At 37.1% G+C, this 22,798-nt stretch overlaps 1 protein-coding gene across 2 annotated transcripts in view; it reads right to left on the bottom strand.

The window, feature by feature from the left end:
- Nucleotides 1-22,444, bottom strand: part of LUZP2 (leucine zipper protein 2) — a 451,490-nt gene extending 429,046 nt beyond the window's left edge. Inside the window, exon 1 of one of the 2 annotated variants that reach the window (XM_036859118.1) lies at nt 22,153-22,444. In XM_036859118.1, the coding sequence (XP_036715013.1) occupies nt 22,153-22,214 (62 nt within the window). In that variant the 5' untranslated portion in view covers nt 22,215-22,444. The remainder of the gene's footprint in view (nt 1-22,152) is intronic. The other variant, XM_036859119.1, reaches the window with a different exon arrangement.
- Nucleotides 22,445-22,798: the final 354 nt, after the last annotated feature.

Raw genomic sequence — 22,798 nt, 5'->3', positions numbered from 1 at the left:
CAACTACGTAAACATATGCAGTCTAGATCATCCATTTTAAACAAGACCTCCAAGGTTACCTGGGCAAATCCCTCTTACTAAGGTTTTGAGTCCAACAGATGATATTATGGTTCTGATGATGAGAGCCACCCTGAATCAACTATGGAGTAGATGACAAAGCTTTGCCCTGAAGATGACATAAATAGGATTACCTCAGAGATAGCTGGGTGAAACCCACTCATGAAATAGGTATTTTAGATGATTATGTGAATGTATGAATAAGAGGGTGAGATATACATGTCTCCTTCAAAGTGATCTAAATATAATATCACAAAGGCTAGATATACCTAGGACTATAAGTTAAAAAATTGGAATTATTCAGTCCATAGGCTAGGAAAAAGAATAAAAAAGGAATATCTTTCACTAGCTAAAGGAAACATGTAATGTGACTAACGAGCCACTATTTAGATGTCCTTCACATAAATGGAAGATGAGCTATTAAGTCATAGTGTGTCTTGGATGACTCATTCCTCAGGACTGCTCATCTTCTACTTCCAATTAAAACTCACATGGGTTGTGGTAAAAAGGCCTGTTCTTAACCTGCCCACTAAAAGACATGTCTCTAATTCCTTCCTACCTGTGGCACTGACCACCTGTGAGGTTTGTGCAAATTCTTAACTTCCCCTAGTTTTAGTTTCCTCAACTGTAAAACGACAGTGATAAAAGAACCTATGCTGTGAAGTTGTAAGAGAATGAAATATATGAAGAGTTATAGCACTGAGCACAATGCTAAGACCCAAGACAATTTTTTTCAAAAGAAAAAACAATAGCTGCTACTATTGTCCTTATCTTTATGACTTGATCATAACTTGGCTAACTATGAATATTTGTCTGCAGAGGGGTAAGGTGATGATTGGAAAACATTAGTATCTATCAATCACCCTTGCATTTTTATTTTTCCTCAGTGACAGTAACGGAACTATATATTTTGACCTCTTGTAGGTTTAACTAATATGAGTTATCTTCTCTGCTGACTTGATTTATTTTGGGGTATGCTCACAAAAAATAAGTATCTGACATTTCAATGGTATTACTATTGACTATCTAACTGAAACTTTCAGGTTTCCTAAATCTAGTTTGGCCTAGGTTTCAGTTCTTGTATAAGTGGGATTTATGTTGGTCCATGTTTCATTGTACCCCATCTCCCCCACCTCCAAAAGGATAACTGAACACAGGAAAATGTGTGTGAGAGATAAGACCACATTTTCCAATCTCCTTTCCATTGTTAACAGTTCCATCAACTATTATTCAGCAACTTACTGAATTTTAAATTTATACACAAAGATTCTCTTGTGCAATCTCAATGCTATTACATTCTTTCTTTTATTATATATATGGTTCCGCTGGACGGGAAAACATAAAAATCACACCTGATTTCTATGGCCAAGAGTGCTTCAAAGTGATGTTCGAATGTGATCACACACACAAATATTCATTTCAATCATTTTTCAATTCTGCCTTCTCTTCGTGTTGATAACAGTTCCATTTTCAAACATTCCTTTAGGTCATACACTAGTGAGTTTTGGAGTAGATAGTAACTTTTTGTAAAGTATGATTCACTTAGCTCTGTTGGTAGTAATTTTATTGCATCTTGACAGCTGTCTTTCCATCAGATTTCCCCTTCTGAGAGTAAAATCCTCAAAATCCTACCATTCAAATTCTGCAAAATTAAAGATCTTAGATATTAGGTATTTTATACATTGTAGAGTTACTTTACAGTCACACAACTATGAAACTTCTGAAATCAGATAATAAACTAAGAAAACTAGTGAAACTAAAGAAATCAGATATTAAAAGTAAAGCATTTATAGCTGCCTGACACCAACAGGTGCTGTTGCTGTTGTTGTTGTTTTTGTTGCTATTGCTGTTGTTATACTGAGTTAGCAGAGAGGAGCAAAGATATATTCCAGGCCTGTGCTGGCAATGTCTTCATGTCTAAAGCTTGGCTAAAACGAAATACTCCCTGATAATTATGCTCACTCACAAATTTAAAAAGACCAAAATATTTTCTTGAAAAAATGCAGTTGTTTTGTTTATATTCTTTTTTAGAAAGCACCTATTGTTACTATAAATTAACTATATTGAGGCAGTAATACTTTATTAAAGTATGAAGTATAACTTCTCATATAACAAACAATAAATAAATGAAATCCAAAGAAAACCAAGACATGAGAAAACAACACATTCCAGTAAACATGCAGACCTGCTTCACTGAAACTATATCCTGGAAAGATGCAAAACCTCTTTGCCAAAAACTTTTTGCAGAGATAGTTTTAGAGGGAGAAGTACTAGGTCTGTTCTTCCAATACGTTCACAATCCAGTCCTGATTCTGGAAATCTCATGCTTCCTTTCTTCAATTTTGTTCTTAGTAGACTTAAGCTCAAAGTGTTGTAAATATATAAAAACAATAAAACCTTGAAAGAAAGAATCTTTAATTCAAACCTTTGTCTTTTCCCCTAAACCTACATCCAATTTGCTAGATTCTCTCAGATGACAGACTGCATTATTCAACGACACGCAAGACTCTCCAAAATTCAAGACTCATTCAGAATAAAGTATTAGAGTGTTTGAGTGGTGATGTTAACGGTCCTTAAATACAACTGAAGAACAGCTGTAGTCAAAGTATGAAGCAAGACCTCAGAAAAGAAGATGATGATGACCGTGAGAGCAAACCCGTTTATGAACTATTCTCCATTTGCTGACTAGCTTTGACCTGCGAACAAATAAAAAGTGGAAAGACCAAAAAAAGAACAACTCAATAGTTTGCATGATGATACACTATCATCTTCTGATGCTTCAATTATCAACTTAATATTCTCACAACTATATTAGGGACAGTCAATAAACATATCCGTTAATAATTTTTAGCAGTTTCTTTTAGATTTGTTTAAGGAGGAGGAAGAGTCTGCACACTTCTCTTTCTCAGGCTATGGTACTTCCTTATGCTTTCTTGAGGTAAATTATTTCTTGCTTCTGAAACTATAATCTTCTGTCCCTAGAATAGACCCTGATTTATCCCAAACTCCTAAATTCAAGAATCTATGGACCCACTCAAATTCTCACTCAATTAAAACAATTAAGTTAGTGGGGGAGAGGTGGTTCCCTTTGCCAGAGCTGGAAGCCAGGAGAGAAAAAGGGAGGGAGAGAAAGAATTGGAAAGAGAAATAGAGACAGAGATAGAAAGACAAAGACAGAGACAGGCATTTAAAGCCCACACTAAAATCAGGTGAATTAAGATTTCTCCCTGATGATTTATAGAAAGGATAATATACCTTCAGGTAGCTATTTATTTTGTGCTAGGCCAACCTGTAAGTATAGAATGTTACAAAGGAAAAATAGCTGCATCAGATTTTTCCTCAAAATATTCAAAGGACTTTAACAGCCATGACTAAAGTGTCAAAGAACCTAGACTTTAGCTTCAGACATTCCTGGGCTCCACCGTTCTGGCTCTATCATTGACCAGCTGGCCAGCTGAAGTCTCTTGCCTTAGCTAAGCTGTAATATACTCATTTATACATTGTATATAATAATTTAATTAAGCAAAATAGATTAAATGAGGTAATATCTAACTCATAAGTGCTGTCTAATTATTCTCTATTAGTATTTGTTATTATTTTATTCACTAATAAAGTATGATGAATTAAAGCCCTTTTAATCCCTTCTTCTCAAAGAATCATTTCCCCTTCATCATTTCCATTTTATTTTCCAAGTCAGTAGAACCTTAATCGCTACAAAGTGTTAAGTACCCCACATTTCAAAAACAATTCCTGGAATATGTCATCTTAGAAACCCAAAGATAAAGTAAAATTTTTTTTTTTTTTTTTTTTTTTTAGAAGAGTCTCGTCGTGATCACTCGGCCCTTTTTTTTTTTTTTTTTTTAAATTTTATTTATTTATTTATGGCTGTGTTGGGTCTTCGTTTCTGTGTGAGGGCTTCCCCTAGTTGTGGCAAGCGGGGGCCACTCTTCATTGCGGTGCGCGGGCCTCTCACTATCGCGGCCTCTCCCGCTGCGGAGCACAGGCTCCAGACGCGCAGGCTCAGCAGTTGTGGCTCACGGGCCCAGTTGCTCCACGGCATGTGGGATCTTCCCAGACCAGGGCTCGAACCCGTGTCCCCTGCACCGGCAGGCAGATTCTCAACCACTGCACCACCAGGGAAGCCCTGTTTTTTTTTTATGGGAGGGAAATTACTTGCTCAGTGATAAAAAGGCAGGACTTTGATGTAATTAAAAACAGCCTCTCATATACCATAAGTGTTAAACACAACATAAAAATAACTTTGAGCAGCAACATAACTACCTTATACCATCTGATAAATTCAACCTCCTTAAATGGATTCTTAAGAAAAAAAATTATAGAAATTGGCTCAAATAATTAAATTAAACTTACACAAGTGATGTGATCGATGCCCTCATTGAGGTGGTTGATATTTTTGGAGTCAATAGATATGTAAGAGAAAATAAAAATGAGATTGAATAAATAGGATAACGTTTTTACATAAAAGATGTATAGAATTCTTAAACTGTAGCAGTAATTCTTTGGACAGGCAGTTGCCTTTTTCAAATAAGATTTCATTTATATGGTTCAACTTAGAACAAAGAAAACATGATTTTAAAAAAATTATGTATTTTGTATTAGGGAGGATTACAAGAGAAAAATAATATATATGGTAACAAGAAACTATCAAACCCTGAAAAAGAAGCCATACAAAGAGTTGTGAGGCACAGATTGCATCATAGAGATTATTCCACCTCGAGTAGTCACAGAATTTCATATTCACATAAAACCTACTCACATTTCACAAAAATAGCTTTAGGTTTTGCATTAATTTCCATAATTAAATAGTAAAGAAAAGTAGCATATATTAAATATGTATAAGTGACAGGTGTTTTTAATCTGTTATCTGTTAATCTTCACAACAGGACTTCCAGATTGGTTATTTTTCCAATTCAAATGAAACAAATTATCATAAAGAATTTTCAACAGCTCATTCAAGGTCACATAGCTAGTAATGTGGAAGACTAGGATTCAACCGAGGTGGATCAGCCTCTATCTTACGTCTGTTTTCCCAAAAGTAAAGCCTAAGAGGGGCCTCCTTTGGAAACTGATTTTATCTCAATGAGTGAGTACTTTCAAAAGAAGTTGAGACGGAAACATGATAGAACAAAAATGTTCAGCAAAGAAGTGGTCCCAGCAGAAGACTAGCTTCCCTTGGTCCCTAGGGAAGCTTGGAGCATGCATTGCACCACAGAGGTAGACCCACATGGTGTTGACTGTAGAGACTGGGGATAGGGCACCAGGAGGTTGGGGGACAACGGAGGGAGAGGGTGTATCATATCCAGGGTGGGAGAGGAAGCCTAATTAGGCACAGGGTTGGGGGTGAGATGGGGGAGAAAATACATCGTACCCAGGGGTAGAGAGAGGGACCCCATTAAGGGAGGTTAGGGAGAGGGGAAGGTGTTGCTGAAAGAGAGGATGAATAAAACCCAGGATTAGGCAAAAAAATCTCATTAAGGTCATTTTTCTGTAATTTCTTAGGTTATTCATTAGCATTTGGTGCCACCAAAAGCAACTGGTACCAGAAAAAGCAATAGGCAAATGGGGCAGTCCTAGTGAAGATGGACCAGGTACCAAAAAGATCTACTACAGCCTCTGAAATCTGTTACAATATGTTATCTTTTCATATGAATATTCCATATGCTGGGATGTTGGATACTGGACCATAATTGATATCCTGTCAACTCCCTGGAACATGAGACTCTCTATGTTATTTTCCTTGCATTCTAATTTTCTCCTTCTCTTATGGGGGTTGGAACTTAACCTTGAAAAATTTCTGGCCAACCTGATTCCCCACCTCAACACAGGCAAGACTGTACAGTTATTACACAATTTTATACAAGGCTGAAGATGTAGCACACGGGTGTGTATGAGTGTGTGTCTGTGTGTGCATGCGTGTGTGTATTGCCTGCTCAAAGGCAGATCTGCCTCACTTATTTGTGAACCCAATAAAGTATTCTACTCTATTTGAAAATTATAAAAATGTATTTGTAGATAGTGATAATACCTTAGTTACAATACATTATGTATATATAAATTCTTTTTTTAAACAAATTATTATAAAGATTTATTTGACTGGTGTACTTTTTCTTTAAATGACACATTCTTATGAAAAAAAAAAAAGATCAATTTTACTCTCACAGGCTTCTTTTCACATTGGATAAACATCCACAGGAACTTAAGCTATTTTTTTTTATAATTAATTTTTATTGGAGTATAGTTGTTTTACAATGTTGTGTTAGTTTCTACCATACAGCAAAATGAATCAGCTATACGTATACATATATCCCCTCTTTTTTGGATTTCCTTCCCATTTAGGTCACCACAGAGCACTGAGTAGAGTTCCCTGTGCAATACAGTAGGTTCTCATTAGTTATCTGTTTTATACATAGTAGTGTATGTATGTCAATCCCAAACTCCAAATTCATCCCACTCCTCCCTTCCCCCCTTGGTGTCCATACGTTAGGTCTCTGCGTCTGTGTCTCTATTTCTGCTTTGCAAATAAGATCATCTATACGATTTTTCTAGATTCCACATGTATGCATTAATACACGATATTTGTTTTTCTTTTTCTGACTTACTTCCCTCTGTATGGCAGTCTCTAGGTCCATCCATGTGTCTAAAAATGACCCACTTTCATTCCTTTTTATGGTTGAGTAATGTTCCATTGTATACATGTACCACATCTTCCTTATCCATTCGTCTGTCAATGGACATTTAGGTTGCTTCCATGACCTCGCTATTGTAAATAGTGTTGTAATGAACATTGGGGTGCATGTGTCTTTTTGAATTATGGTTTTCTCTGGGTATATGCCCAGTAGTGGGATTGCTGGCTCATATGGTAGTTCTATTTTTAGTTTTTTAAGGAAACTCCATACTGTTCTCCATCATGGTTGTATCAATTTACATTCCCACCAACAGTGCAAGAGGGTTCCCTTTTCTCCACACCCTCACCAGCATTTATTGCTTGTAGATTTTTTGATGATGGGCATCCTGACAGGTGTGAGGTGATACCTCATTGTAGTTTTGAATTTCATTTCTCTTATAATTAGAGATGTTGAGCATGTTTTCATGTGTTTGTTGGCCATCGTATGTCTTCTTTGGAGAAATGTCTATTTAGGTCTTCTGCCCATTTCTGGATTGGGTTGTTTGTTTTTTCGATATATAAATTCTTAATATAAAATTTGCTTGACGTCCTCAAGTCACATAAAATTCATTTATGTGACAATTTTCATTCAAATTTATATAAACATAAGAAGGGTTTTTTCTTTCTTTTTCTTTCTTTTTTTTTTTTAGTATGGAAATGGCAAATGGACCATCTATTTTCCACTAACTTTTTACAATTCTGCTTAGAAGCTATAACTTTGAATTTTTTTATCATTATTATTATTACTGTTAATCTTAGTGCCTTTATACACAGCTGTCTTCCTGAGATTTACGTTCCTAAACAATTTTTTCCTGAATACTTTTAAGTGTTGAAAACCATAGAAAATCATGTAGTTCTGTGACACCTTCTACAACTCTCTCTCTCTATTCCCAGAGGTGGGAAATTTTACTCTCTGACATTTGGTCTCCCTCACATTCCCCATTCCGCTACCCCCTCCTCAGTTCTCCTGAGATGTAGAGACTGTTTTATTTTCTTAGGGTCGCTCAGCTATAAGGCAAAGTCACTTATTCTGAATCCATTCTTCTCATGTTACTATACTCTCAGTTTCACTATGAATGAGGAATAAGGGACTCATCCCCACGAAATATTTATTTCCCTCTTTCCGACAGTTTGTCTTTTATGTCCTTTTTATAGCCAGAACAAAACCAACCCCCTAAACAACAGAAAACAGTCACTGCCTGCATTCAGTGGAGCCTTTTTCTCCCAACAATCTAGTCTCCTCCTCCACAAACTCTAATTCAATGCCAGTGATGCACTATGAGCATCTGTTTATGGTCAAAGCGCTCACCACTCATCTTTAAAACATTCTATTTTCCAAAGGTCTGGGTTTTTTGGTTTTTTTTTTTTTTCTTTCCCCAGATGCACTTCTTATTACAAAAAGTCACCAGGGAATCCTAACTGTATGTGCAGAATGTACTATACTTGCATCAAAACACTAAATCGGTTCCATTGTCACTTTGCCGTCCACTTAGCATTCTGTCTGGCAACTCTTATTTTCCCAGCCTATCACCCTTTCATCACTTCTTTGGGATAAACACTCTCTACATTCAGTGTTTCAAAGGTTACAGTAGACAAAAGCTGGTGATTTCCTGAAAGAACAATTCACACGTTTCTACCAGAATTTAGCCTTTGCTTAGGACTGATGGGATTCATCTACTGATCTTTCATCATACAGTCTAGGCTGTGGAATCAGAGTCTAGGGTCCAAATCTTGGCCCTGAAACTTACTATAGCTGTAAGGAATGATGGATAGAAAGGAGTCACAGACAAAACGTTATTTGTTTTGTGTTACACAGGTCCTGAGCATATTAAAAAAATAATCTTTACACTTTCAATTCTTTAAACAGATAGTCAAAATAGAAACATAATTTTTAAATGGCTATTTATAAATTTATGTTTTCCAAATATCTGAAAGTGCTTTAAAACATAGTTGTTGGCCTGGGACAAATCTCATCCATTTCTTTCTCTTGCTACATTGACTATAAAAATAAAATAAAACATTACCAGTGATTACTACAGGATCATGACTAATCATCTTATGACTCTGTGTAGACTTTCTTTCATGTATAGATGTTTCCAGTTCAGACATGATTAAACCTTTTGTGAATTCAAAAGCAGGCAAAAGTGATTTCATTTTTGGTTAATTGGCATGTCAGCAAATACAATTTTCATTTATTTATCTTTAAGAGAAACTTGTGATGTTAGCTGGTCTCTATCAATTGAAATAAAAATCACACTAATATCTCAGGTGGCAAAAAAATCACCATCTATTTTGTTAAAATAATAATAATAAAGAAAAACAGAGACTAAAACTATGCCAGACAGGAGAATCAACCAACCCTGCATTTCCTCTTCTATGTATATCTTAGGTGAGAGAGAGATGAACTTTTATTTTGCTTAAGGCACTATTATTTGGCATTTTCTGATACATACCAAGAAGTTGCATCTTAGCTGATTAAAGAGGTAAGGGCTATAGGCAGGTACTCACATCGACTTATGAAACATAACAAACATAGGACCAAAATCACGCATGACAAAACATCAAATATTGCATATGTACCACCTCCTTTAAATCCTACCAGGCTGATAGCCTTTGCTTCATCTTTCAACAGGCATGTTATGGACGCATGTTTATGTCCGTTCGAAATTCATACGTTGAAACCCTAACCCTCACTGGGATGGAATTAGGAGGTGGGGCCTTTGAGATGTAATTAGGTCATGAGGGTAGAACCCTCATGATGACACTCGTGCTGTTAGAAGAAGATACACAAGACTGTGCTTTCTGTCTCTCTGATCCATCAGGTAAGGATACAACAAGAAGACCACAGTCTGCCGACCAGGAGGAGTGCTCTCATTAGACACTGGATCTGCCAGCACCTTAAGCAGACTAAGACAAGGCAACTCTGCCTCCTTTACAGTCTAACTTTCTAGGTCCCAAGGTAACTTGGGTGTTGTGAAAGCCAAACTCAGCCCTGGCTCTGGGCCACCTACCTGTCATTACTAACAAGTCTCCTCATCTATAAAAAGGAGTTATTATTACCAATTGCTACACAGGATGAAGTGAAAAGATATGAGCATGTATAAAAATTAAAATTTAAATACTCTATGTCATATATCCTTGTCTCCCTCACATAATGCCTACTTCCCTTAAAGTCTGTCCTGGAAAATTCTTTTAATTAAGAGTACACTGGGGGGCTTCCCTGGTGGCGCAGTGGTTGGGAGTCTGCCTGCCAATGCAGGGGACACGGGTTCGGGCCCTGGTCTGGGAGGATCCCACGTGCCGCGGAGCAGCTGGGCCCGTGAGCCACAACTACTGAGCCTGCGCACCTGGAGCCTGTGCTCCGCAGCAAGAGAGGCTGCGATAGTGAGAGGCCCGCGCACTGCGATGAAGAGTGGCCCCCGCTTGCCACAGCTGGAGAATGCCCTCGCACAGAAACGAAGACCCAACACAGCCATAAATAAATAAATAAATAAAATTTAAAAAAAAAAAAAAAAAAAAAAGAGTACACTGGGGAAATAGGTCCATTATTAATTTTCAGGTCCAATTCCACTTAGGAGGAAACTAGACTCGTAGGAATCACTGTAATGATGAATGGGATCAAGCTAACAGCACTGTGTTTCCAAACAAAGCCTATTTTCAAGGATAAATTCTCAAAAAACTGTAAAATAACTATGTGTAATATATAATTTATTATAATTGTATATATTATAAAATATATGTATACTATATCGTATATATCATATATATACATGCATATATACATGTACATGAATATACATACATTTATCTTTGGTAATTATTTTGATGTGAAATGAAGCCAGATTATTTTAGACATCAATTTTGAGATGAATGTGTCAGTCAATGAACAGGTTAAATCTAGAACAGAGATGACTGTACTGTACTTCATACTTCACAGTGCCATCTTCTGACTACCAATGGAAGTGCAGTTCCAGTAAAATGACACAAACTTTCTAAGGAAAATCTGGCTGCCATAATAATAATAATAACAATGATAATGATAATAATAATTATTATTATTATTAGGTTAGGTTTCAGGATAGGCTGAGTTCAAATAATGAGTCTGTTAACTTTCACATCTGTAAAACAAAAGGTGACACTATTCATGACATGGGGATATTTTGAGGAGATGTGTACACCAGACCCCTTAGCTCACTCATCCACGTGCATGTATGGCACAAGTCTGGTTTTTACACTAGTCTGCATGGGGCTCTCAACAGCTCCTTTGTTTCTGAGTTACCTCCCAAATGCCTGACACCACGAATTTTAGTGTTAACTTTACTGTATTAGGATCCTGACCTTGAGGCTATGTCTATTAAATTGTGGGTTCAAATTTCACCTCTACCTTTAGTAATGTTGTGACTTTAGGTGTATTAACTTCTCTAATCCTCAGTGTCCTAATCTATAAAGCACATTCATGAAGTACAAAAAAGCATTAAATAAAGTAATCCTAAAGAAATGTGTAGTACAATTCTTGCACACAAAAAAACAAACAATAACCTTTACCTACTATTAGGTAGGATCACACAGGTAGCAAGTGCTGAGCTGCAGTTAGAATGCAGGTCAGTCTGATTCCCACCACATGTTTCTGAGCTCCACAGTTGAAACATGGAAGCCATCTGGAGCCAGACGGTAGGACACTACAGGTCCCTGGTGTGACTTGGAAACACAACATCCACAGATAAAGACCATATTATACAAATTCATGATTATTTTTCTTTCACAATAAAAACAAAATAAAATGAACATTATTTTAGTTGGAACTTTAAAGAAAGGACCTTCTGTCGTATTTAGTTGTGAACTTAGAGGGAACCTGAGAGGAAGTTACATTTTTCTGTCCTCTCACCGTGTAAATCGGAACCCACATATGAGGCTGATGCAGATTTAGGGTCACGCCAGTGTTCTACATTACACACTAGGAGGCGCTGTAGCACAGTGATTAAGAACATGGGCTAGAGCACTGTTTGGAGTTTGACTTTAGACTCCACTACCTACCACTTTATAACTGAGGGCTAGTCATCTAACCCTTGTGTGCCTCAGTCTCCACAGATATAAACTGGAGGCAACATCAACAAACACCTCACAAGAAGGCTACTGTGAGGATTAACCTGGTTTAAGATATTATGTAAGTGTTAGCTCTTATTTATTATCATATCACCTTTTGATTCCTTTCTTTATTATTTCAGGAGAACTAGCATACTGCAGAGAGGAAAAGAAGCAGGCAATATGGCTGACATAGTTGCACATTCTGTTTAACACATAAAGTTAATCGAAACAAAGTCTGTTTTTCCACATCAGTCAAAACCAACTGCTACTAATGAAGGAGGTGGGGATCAAAATTTTCATTTTTACCAGGCTAAAATGTGAAGGAGAAAGTGGAGTTTTCATTCTTTTCAGTGTTATCCGTAAGATTTCACCTTGCTGTCAAGTACTTTCTAAATAAAGTATGCCCCCTGATAAATCCATGTCATATGGTTTTATACCATTTAGTTTATTTGAGCACTTTCTTAGCCCTCTGTAGAAAAGCGCAGGAGGCAGAGAATTATTTTCATGCAACTTGATTGATAAATGCAGCTTTGGTATGTGACAAGATTCCCACCTATTAAATTCATTTATATATATGTGAAAATAGGTGTGATTTTTGCCAAAACATCACCATCTTTCCATCCTCTTGACTTCAGCTTCAATGTCCATGTTAAGCAAATGCTCAAGAGATCAAAGTGTTCTAGACCCTACAGTTTCAAATATTGTTTCCAAATTTTCAGATAGAAAGCATCTGATTTCCACATTAAAATGAAAATTCTTTGGCCCCTTCCTCAGAGAATCTAATCTAATATGTCTACGGTAGGGACAAGGAAGTAGCCTTTTTAATAAGCATCTGAGGGGATTCTGATTTAAGTACACTGAGGAGTGTACTTTGAGAAATACTGATCTGAGGAAACATATATTTTCTACATAGGAATATTGAAATTAGCTTGCAAATTTTGTACTTATAATAAAGGCTTCAATTTATCTGGTTTAAAACTAATGAATTTCTTTGGCTGCTTTATTTAAGAATGTTAATGTAGCCTGTCCCACCTCATGCAAACATGCAGCTATTTGCCAACACAGTCTAGTTTCAGCATTCTTGTTTGTATTATAAGTTATTTTTTTCTTCAGTGTGTATTTATACAGAGATTAGATTTTATCGACATAGTTATAGTTTCATTCACAAAACGATTCTCAGAAAAGATGAGCTAGGATCTGACCACTTTCTAGCTGGGAAAATATGGGCTAATTATTTAATACGCCCAAAATTCCTTCTCCCTGGGATAAAACGTGTAAGTATAATGTGTTGCAAGGAAGTATAATGTGTTGAGTGACAGAGAGTAAGCATCTAGCACACTGCCAGGGCAATAATTAGTCCTCAACATTACTGGCTGAACCTGTAACTTATATGTCATATAAAATACCAATTGAAATAAAGACATACATACAACGTGTAAAAGGGATTCAGTATCTTTCAATATTTTTCTAAATTGTAGTGTCAGAAAAAAAACAGTTTTCCCCCACTTTTATGTGAACTTCTTTTTTTGTAGAATGAGCTCACATTTCATTTTGTGGCATCTGAAGGAAAAAGCTACATGTTCTCAACAATATAAAGCTTACTCAACCATATCTGCTTCTTGCCAACATGTCACTTAAATTCTTCATGCATTTTCTTGTTTCTTTTATAATTTAAAGCGGCCCCCTCCCCGCCTTTCCTGCCCAATGCTAAGAACTTAGTTTACTGCAAAGACCAGAAATGAATGACTGCCAGCATTAGAAAAGATAAAATTAAAAACAAAATAACAAAAAGAACAAGAAAAAGAGGAAGGCTAGTGATTGGGGACTTTCCTTTCTACTCCTACCATCTCTGTTCATGCACACAGCATTCAAAGTGCCCTAGGGTGCTAGGCTTTTTATTTCCCTCTGCCATTCCAGCCCCTTCTCCACCATTCTATGGAGATCATGACCAACCTTACCCATTGTGAGACCACTTAATTTTAAAATCCAGAATCCTCAACTTGTCCAAAGGATTGTTGGTGTTTATGCTGTCCTACTTCAAGATACATCTTTTTGGTCCTGCCATCTTTAGGTAAACTCGAAAAATGAACCTTCTTTAAAGGCATTAGTGTGATATGGTAATATAATTTCAATAACTATATTTAATGTTTAACTGGATTAGCAAAGTTATTAGCAACATAATTTGGAGCTTTCAGACTCAGAATAGAAGCTAGGTCATGTCATACTAGTTTTCCATACTATTTTTCTTGAGGGTATTGCAAGTATTTAAATCAGTGTTCCTAACTGGAAATGGTTAGGGTGATTTGGAATTGACTTTCACATTGGTCTCAAATCATCCACATGAGCTTGGAGGAAAATACATTCTCCATTCAGGGTTTTCATTTTGTTTTGTTTTGTTTTTTTCATCTGTAATAAGGGAGGATAAGGCTGAGTTCCAAAATCTGTTCACCAACACTTTCGTCTTGCCTATACCAAGTAAAAGTTTTTATTAAGAACTGCTCTTTCTGAAATGCAATACACTCTGGTAGGGTAAAATCTCTCTAATCCTTTCAGTCAGGTAATGTAAAATTGGCAATATACTGAGTTGTATTTCTCTGTGCTAGACACTATTCTTTTTGTACATTAGCTTATTTGATCCTCTTGACAAATCTATATGAGAGAGGCAATGTTACTGCATTTTCATTGATGAGAAAAATGTGGCTAAGAGATGTTAATTGACATTTCTAAAATCATTTAGCTAGTAAAGCTGACTCAAAGTCTATTTGATTCCATATTCTTTGGATTTAACACATATGACAGCACAAACATTTCCTGTAACCCCTACCCCATTCATCTCAAGCTACTCACTGAGTAAGTGCTTCTAGATGCTCAGAGTTGTGTGTTGCACAGAGTTAAAAGATGGGGAATTAGAAACCCTTTTGAGGATAAACAGGAGGAAGTCACAGAAAGTCACATCCTCCATAGGGACATGAGATAAACGCTAACCCAGAATCTGCATTAGCCTTTGCCCATACCTAAGCTCAGCTGAAAGGACTGCTTTGGAAGGCAGCAGGTCATCGCATGCTTTTTGTTCCATTTTTCCTAAGGAGCATTCACTGAGCTCAATTCCCTCCTGACCCTACCCCTAGAAGAATCAAATCAAGAATAAACTATGATTTTATTATCTTGGCTGTGTCAGTCAAGAACTCTGAAATTCATTTAAGGAATTAATTTACTTTGATTTTTAATAAAATAATTAAATTAAATGTTGATTGCTTGAGGTATCCAATATAAAATCGACACACTGAATTGTAATAATTTCTACATATAGTAATAGCTAACATGTCTTAGGATTTCCTGAAGGACTAAGAGTACAGCTATATGCAGGTACTGAGAGAGAACTTAAATATACTTTCTTCAATCTTAATTGCCTTAAATGTTGGACATTATTATTTTTCATTTTATAGATGAGAAATTTAAGTCTCAGAATGGTTAAGAAACCTATCCAAAGGCAGGGAGTTTATGATATGTATGTGTAGAATGAAATCTATTACCACTTTGCCCTTAAAAATGTTATATAACTATAAATTGTTGATAGGCTATGATGAAAGTATAGAGACATGTAAACCAAATGAAATGTAATATCACCATAAATTAAAGCTAGATATGAACATATTTAGGAACTCATCTTTGTAAGATAGTTCAGTATGCTACCCATTGAACAATACTACACAGTTGCAGTATAGATTTAATAGGTGAGGAATATATATAAGCAAATGTCTCCTAGGAACTACACTTATAGGAAAGCGTTTCAATGAAAAGATCCCAAAGGTACCAAAACTATCACCTTACAATAGAACTGAAAAGCCAGCGGTAACTACTATAGGTGTATCTCTTGAAAGGTAAACTGTGCAAAGCTGAGAACTCATTAGTGACTCTGCTTTGGGTTTTGAAAATGACCTGGAAATCTTTTTTAGGCCAACTCACTCTTCAAAAAACAACTGAATACAGGTGAACAAATGGTGTTCAGCTCATTACTGTAATTCCCTTTGACTGTAGCATGTTGTTCTATCATGATTCTATGTGGCTGGAGAATTTTTTTAAATTACCTTATACTCTACAATAACTAGAATAGTTCTGGATATAAGGTAGGTGCCAACTATACCAATGCAGCTTAATTACAGAAGAGATGACATGGAGAGTAATCATATGATAGAAGAGAGAGAGCACTAGAGAAAGTTCTGGGTTCTTGTTTTGCTTTTCCTCTGTGGTCTTAGGGAAGTCTCAGTCACTCTGGACCTCAGTTTTCTCACCTCTAATATGAAGGGCTTTGGATGAGAACACAACCTTGTATTCACAGCATGTTTCCCAATAACAGACTCTTTAAAGTACACTCAAAGAGATTAAAAAACTCGAAAGCAGCACCAAGCAAGTCAGACATAATTTGCAATGCAATCACTACCTATGGTATAACGATGTCTCCTAGTGTTCATGAAAGCATTTTCAGAGCACAGTGTTTATTTGGTTGAACTTTAGATTGTGTCTGAATGGAATGGTTTACTTCCGATATATATTTTTTTGCATCTTATAATCATGAAGCAACATTTCTAAATGTCCCAGGAAACATGTGCCCCTTTCTGATGCAAACTTAACATGATCTATGTCTTTTCTTTTCCCTTAGCAGCAAATTATACCCTGTTCTATGATCCACTCAATTGATATATAATGACACATATGCACACACACACAGTAATCTATGGCAAAAATATACACATTTTTTCATTTAATAGTCAGAATTTCATAGCACAACTATGAAGAGTTTATGATAAACTATGTGCAAACTAGTTGAGAGTACATGATCTCCAAAGCTCTTTTCAAAATTGGTTTAGTATAAAGTCCCTTTTATGTGATGATTCTTAAGACATATAGCAGTTGAGCTTTTTCTACACCAGCAGTTCTCAAATTGTTTTCAATAGTAGAAAAAAAAAACTACATTTTCTTCCCTTAATTTTTCTAAATGTTTCTACCTTTTATAGCTTGCTGATAGATGATGAAATTGACTACCAAGTAGAAAATAAAGTTGTAGAAACTTTTATATCAATCTTGCCTATGTAGCTTGAAAGCATCCTTTTTTATTCATCAATGCTTATGCTCATGGATTTGATTTGATAGTACAGTTTATGCACTCTAAATGCAATTTAATTAAATTTACTTGTAGCTATATAAGTTAAATATTGCTAATCATACATTTTTGTGCTAAATCATATTCTATATGGTAAAATTAAATATCACAATTTTCCATGGTGTTCACCAAAGTGCACAGCACCATCCAGGAACCAAAACACTTTTCCAAGAGCCATCCGATTTACCAGGTAATCCTCATTATTTCTCCTGCTTCCCCTCTTCTTCGGCAATCTTTTCTTTCTTTTGCATGACGACTGTCACTCTTGTTAATTTTGTGCCATCCAATTGATCTGCATCCAAGTTTTCATTTATTCTGCTATGTCCAGATCAATCACAGATACAAAAATTTCATGAAAATAATAACAACTATATAGTAATAGCTGCACAGGCTAACCTCTGTTAAGCACTTACTGTGTTCCAGGGAATATGGTAAACTCTGTTTTTAGATGAACTCATTCAGTCTTTACCACAGCCCCCTCAGGTAGTTCCTATGAGTAGTCCTATTTTCTACATGAGAAAACTGGATAAAAAGGCTAAGCAATTCACCTAACATCACACAACCAGCAAATGTTGCATGATACTAATGTCAATTACAAAATATCGTTTCTCTCATTGTCCTTAGCAAAAGTTATTTTTGATATTGCTTAATTGACTTTATTTGTTCTTTCCTCTAGTCACACTTCAAACTTTGTTTAAAACCTTGTTTTTAATATTTATCCAACTTTACCTTATATATAAATATTTCTGAATGTGACTAGATTATAGGTACATGTATTTGTAACTAATATTTTATTGCCTTGATGTCTTATGTAACAACTGATTTATTGCAGGTACACTTTTGATGTGTGATAATGAAAACATCAAAAACATTTCTGAATGTTATGAAGATAAGTTCAAATGGAATTTTTTGGATTTTCTAGAGAAGAAAATTTAATATTAAACATTACCTGTTTAATCAGGTTACTTAAATGATTTAGTCCTATTTATTAAAAAAGATTTTCCTCTAGAAGTCAGTTAAAAATAGCACACATGCACCCACAACACACAAGCACTCTCATAACACACATGAGAAAGCATAATTTCATTACACCCATATACCGCCAGTGGTTTCAGTGATTTTTCCTTCCTGGTTGGTAGGTCAAGTTCTCCCTTTCAATTACATAGAGTTTGGTCTGGGACAATTGTACAGTCAATTCATAAATGTTTGAGGTGTCTCTTTCATTAATTAAAAAGAAAATTTAGTGCACAAAGATATTCCACAAATAAGTCATTTAAAAAACTGCTATTGTAATTAGGCAACTAAGGCCCTGAAATGGGATTTAAAAAGTCAAAACATTTTTGCCAATATCTTCTTAGCCTGGAAGAGACATTTCCCTAACTCAATTACACAGAATGGAGAAATTCTTACAAAGAAATGTGTGCAGGGTCATGTAAAGGTGTGTGTGGGGTAAGACTCCTTGTGTACTGGGCTTGGGACAAAAAAAAATATAGTACCTCAGATCAATTTGGGGGAATTAAAGTAAGACTCCTTTTGATATCAAATTTATTTGCTTAAAAATGAAAATTTTTTGGTGCTTATTGTGTTCTTATTGTGACTCTTGTCTTTCCTTTATCCTATCCATCAACTTGATTCTGAGGTGAGATTGAGGCACAGAGCAAATACGAGCCTGGGGCATCTTCAATATATAGTACCATCGAAAAACACATTCCAAAGTAAACATGTGGTGTGACTGCTGATCAGAGGGCCCAGGATAGACCTCTAAGGTGACTCCTGTTGGGAGAACTATAACCGACCATCTGCTTAAAGTTCTTGCTTGATGGAAAACCACCAGAAGTCAGTAGACCTTCACTCCTCCCCTACCATGTTCTCTCCCCATTAAGTCATTTAAAACCAAAGGTATCAAGAGTAGAATCACAGCATAAAGGAACAGAGGTTCAGCAGACTAAAGTGCAAGCCTTCTCCAGCACTCCATGGGTCCCTTTTCACCAAGAACTTCTAAAGATTTTTTTCACCCTACTATTCCTTTCAATACCTATACTACTTCTTTCTGAAGTGAATTGCTGGCTGCCTTGGAACAGCAATTTAATGCTTCTACAGAATAAGGCTATTTAAAAAGTACAGTTATTCTATTCTGAAGGTATGTTTGCTTTCTTTGACCACATTTATTTGTGTACAGGTTAAATGGATTTCTGCATTAGCTACATCATTCATTAAATTAACTCCATTTTTAAAAAATTTATATATACTTTATAAACAGGAGAGACAATATGCCAGGAAATCAAACAGCTCTTTTTACCTCTATGGGGTTCAGCAGTAAAACACAGAACAGTTCTTGGCTATTGTTGAAGGTGAACATTTAGCTTTCTTTCAGGACAAATGAAGTAACTCTGACTGGGGGGCATAGATGTTGTTCACTTTGGTGAAAATTGTGGAATTTTTGTGCTTCAGCATATAAAGTTGCTACAGAAAACGCAGGGACAAGGAACAAATAAAAACAGAAAGCTATTCAAAAATTCGTATTTAAAAGACAGAATTGTTTTAGAGTTTCCATCCCTGTGGGTAGAATACTATTTTACAGTAACTATCTTTCTCTAATTGCAGCATTTACTTTAGTGAACACATTCATTAACCTTAAAACAGAACTGAACTTAGACCTATTGGAAAGATAATAGCAAGGTATTAAAGAGCTATGCCCAGAAAGAGATGTTGAAGCAAATAATTTTTTTTTTTTTTGCACCAAGAGTCTCAGATCTGCTTTCTCCACACTTTGAAAAGAACTTAATAATAAAAGACAAGTGATAACGCCCAAAGGCAATAGGAAAATTAAGCAACTGCCACCCTCTGCTAGTGCATTCAACACAACTGAAGCATGTGAAATTAAGTTAGCATAAGTCTTTGGCTAGAAAGCCCACTGTCACAGGTGGTCATGGCTCAGCTACACAGTTTTTCTCAGCCGGGCAATAAGCGCACCTCTACGAATGCAACTGTTCTTGCAAACCTGTTCAGTTTAGGTTCTAAGGCGCACATTAACCAAATGCATACAAGAACTCTTAAATATTACAAAGAGAATGGCCTTCTGTTACAGTCCATTGAAACATAAGCTCTTCTTTGCAAAATGACATGTTGATAGTACCCAATTCATTGTCAAGTTCTCTCACTGTCACAAGGTAATCTGGGTATCCAGGACAATAAATTGTTACAGAGTAATCACGATAATAAGACATGCCACCAATTAGGAAAAGTTTTGCTTTTTTAAGCCCAGCATGCTTTTTTTGTTGAGTTGGCAAGAGGGAAAATTTAAAGAAGGCTTGTCACAGTTTTCACATACAACCAACACTGCAGAAGTTTCATATCTAAAGTAAACTAGGAACGACTAATTCGATTTTTGTTGTGAAAAGTGCATTGACTATTTTTTTTAAATTTATCCTTATAAAAATTAACACTTTTATAAGGTGATGGCTCTTTGTTTTTGCAGTATATAACCAACATTAAAACTTCGATTTCTGAGCCACTTATAGTATCCTTAAAAAGCAAGTGTACTTTTGGAACACTAGCAATTCACTGTACTTAAAAATCATTGTGGGCAGGGCTTCCATTGTTTAAATATTTATTATTTTCTGCATATATTGACAGGCATATACTTAAATGCCCCAAACTTTGAGAATTTCCTTTCTCTAGAAGAATTCACAAGTAATTATTAACCACAACACAAGAGTTCAGAGTAAATAGCAAGACACTTCAAAAAATAACAATTATGCATGATGAGCACTGAGTGTAGAGCTAGAAACAAATATTAAAATGGGCTCTGTTATTGGAGCAAGCTATTATAGTACCAGGAAGCAAAGTGATTTTAAAACCATCTGCAGTTTGTGAACTCAAGTGACAAGCAATCCTTAAAAGAAAATAAAGAATACAGCTCATATTCCATTTTAGTCTGGGAAAGTCACCTGGGCTTTGTTTGCAAGCAAAGACTAAGTCCATCAACTACTGGGGCTAAACCAAACAGTCCTCACACTAGAAGGAAAGTTTGGTTACAAGAGCCTGAAAGAGGGTGTGTCAGTTAGGAATGGAATCACGAATTTTGCTGCCCTGACTTTTCATACATAATGAGTTTCCTTCATACTTCTCAATTTCAGAATTAGATATAATCCTATTTCCCCTCTTCATTTTCCAGCAGACACATAATCAGATAATGTTTCCATTCACATAGATTTGAAAAGATTCTTATCCTGTGTGGGTCATTTTATTTTATAGTAGCCAAAGCAGAGAGGTTGCTGCCAGTATGATGTTCAGGCCATGCAGAATAAACGCTCAGTCCTGGGCAATGAAACAGTCCACCTTTGTGCTGCTCTTGTGGAAGAAGAATGCAAACCCATCACCAACTTTGGGACTTGATCAACAGTGGGGAATCACAAAACTCTTTTCAATCAACGCATTTTAAACCTCCATTAAAAATAGCTCCTCTGTGCTTGGGCTTAAAGTCCCATCTATGGCCAGGGATGGAATACAGTACTTAATTGTTTCTGACTAGGGTCCTTGCATCAGCACTCTGAGAGTGTCTTCTAACTTTTAATCGTCTGTGTGCTCTTTAATTAGACCTGTTCACAAGACAGCCAAAGGAAAATGCCTACCACTAAGCCTACTCAAGACATTAAAACAGTCTGATTCACAAGTCCAGGAACTTTTGTGCAAGGCTAACCATCTCCCAAGATTTGTCATTTTTCTCTGGTTCCCTGTGCCTTAAAATCAGACACACTTAGGGGAGGAGGTAAGCGCTGTGGCTATTAAGACAGCTCCATTGTATCCAGAAACTGCCTGGTGACATTACTCTCCTTGTCTAATTTCCTTTCTTTACTTCGTCTCTTACGGCGTGTTATCTGTTTGCTACTACTAGCACTGGAGGGAAACATGGCTTTGGAAGGAACACTTGGTCCCCTCACTGGGAGGAATACTGAGGATTGCTTTAAGGGCTAGGATAACTAGAAACGGGCTCTACTCCCTCAGAAGGATTTCAGAGCCCGAATTATAGAGAGACCCCCTAACTTAGGCGGGAGATGCAAACAGCTGAAGTGTCTGTCCTTGGCCTCCACAGGTGACCTGCGGTTGGACCAACCTACCGGCAACTCCCCTCAGCTCAGGTCACTCACGCTACTGGACTCACCTGGTGCTGAGGACCAGCGCCGGCAGGAGAGGCAGCAGGTAGTGCGCTGGGCTGAATTTCATGCTTGTCACCTGCCGGGATCCTCCTTTCCTCGCTGCCTGCGCTCTCCCTCCTCCTCCTCCGGGTTCTGTCGCTCCTCAGTGCCCGGCTCTGTCCCCGGCCAGCAATGAGCCCTCTCCAGCAGCGGACAGAAGGAAACCGACAAACGGACAGACGCCTCGCAAAGGCAGGCGCTGAGAGTGGGGAGTATCTTCGGGAGTGATGTCACCGGCGAGGCGAGCCCTGCCCGGGATTGTTCGCCGCCGCAGCTCCCGAGACCGGAGGGCGCGTTGTCACTCGCGCTGGAGGCGGCACGGGGAGAGGGAGGGGGTGCCCAGTGATGGACCCGCGCGCTCCGGTCAACGGGCTGCACTCACCCGGCTGCACGCCCGCCTGGGGCTGATCTGTTTATTCCCGCTTCTCCATAGGATGGGGAAGGGCGAGGCGGGGGCCAGGAGAGAAATCTAATCTGCCAGTAACTGAACCAGCGTTCGCGGCAGGAGGTGAAACAGAATTCACTGGGAAAGACTATCGGAGGCTAGAGTCATAGGCAGGCGCCCCTCACTTGATTAAACAGTGTTTGTAAAAACGTTGCTCTGGAGAGAAT

This window comes from Balaenoptera musculus, chromosome 8, assembly GCF_009873245.2.
Source record: "Balaenoptera musculus isolate JJ_BM4_2016_0621 chromosome 8, mBalMus1.pri.v3, whole genome shotgun sequence".
Taxonomy (NCBI): domain Eukaryota; kingdom Metazoa; phylum Chordata; class Mammalia; order Artiodactyla; family Balaenopteridae; genus Balaenoptera; species Balaenoptera musculus.
The sequence above is the reverse complement of the archived record's forward strand: the minus strand, read 5'-3'. Positions and strand labels throughout refer to the sequence as shown.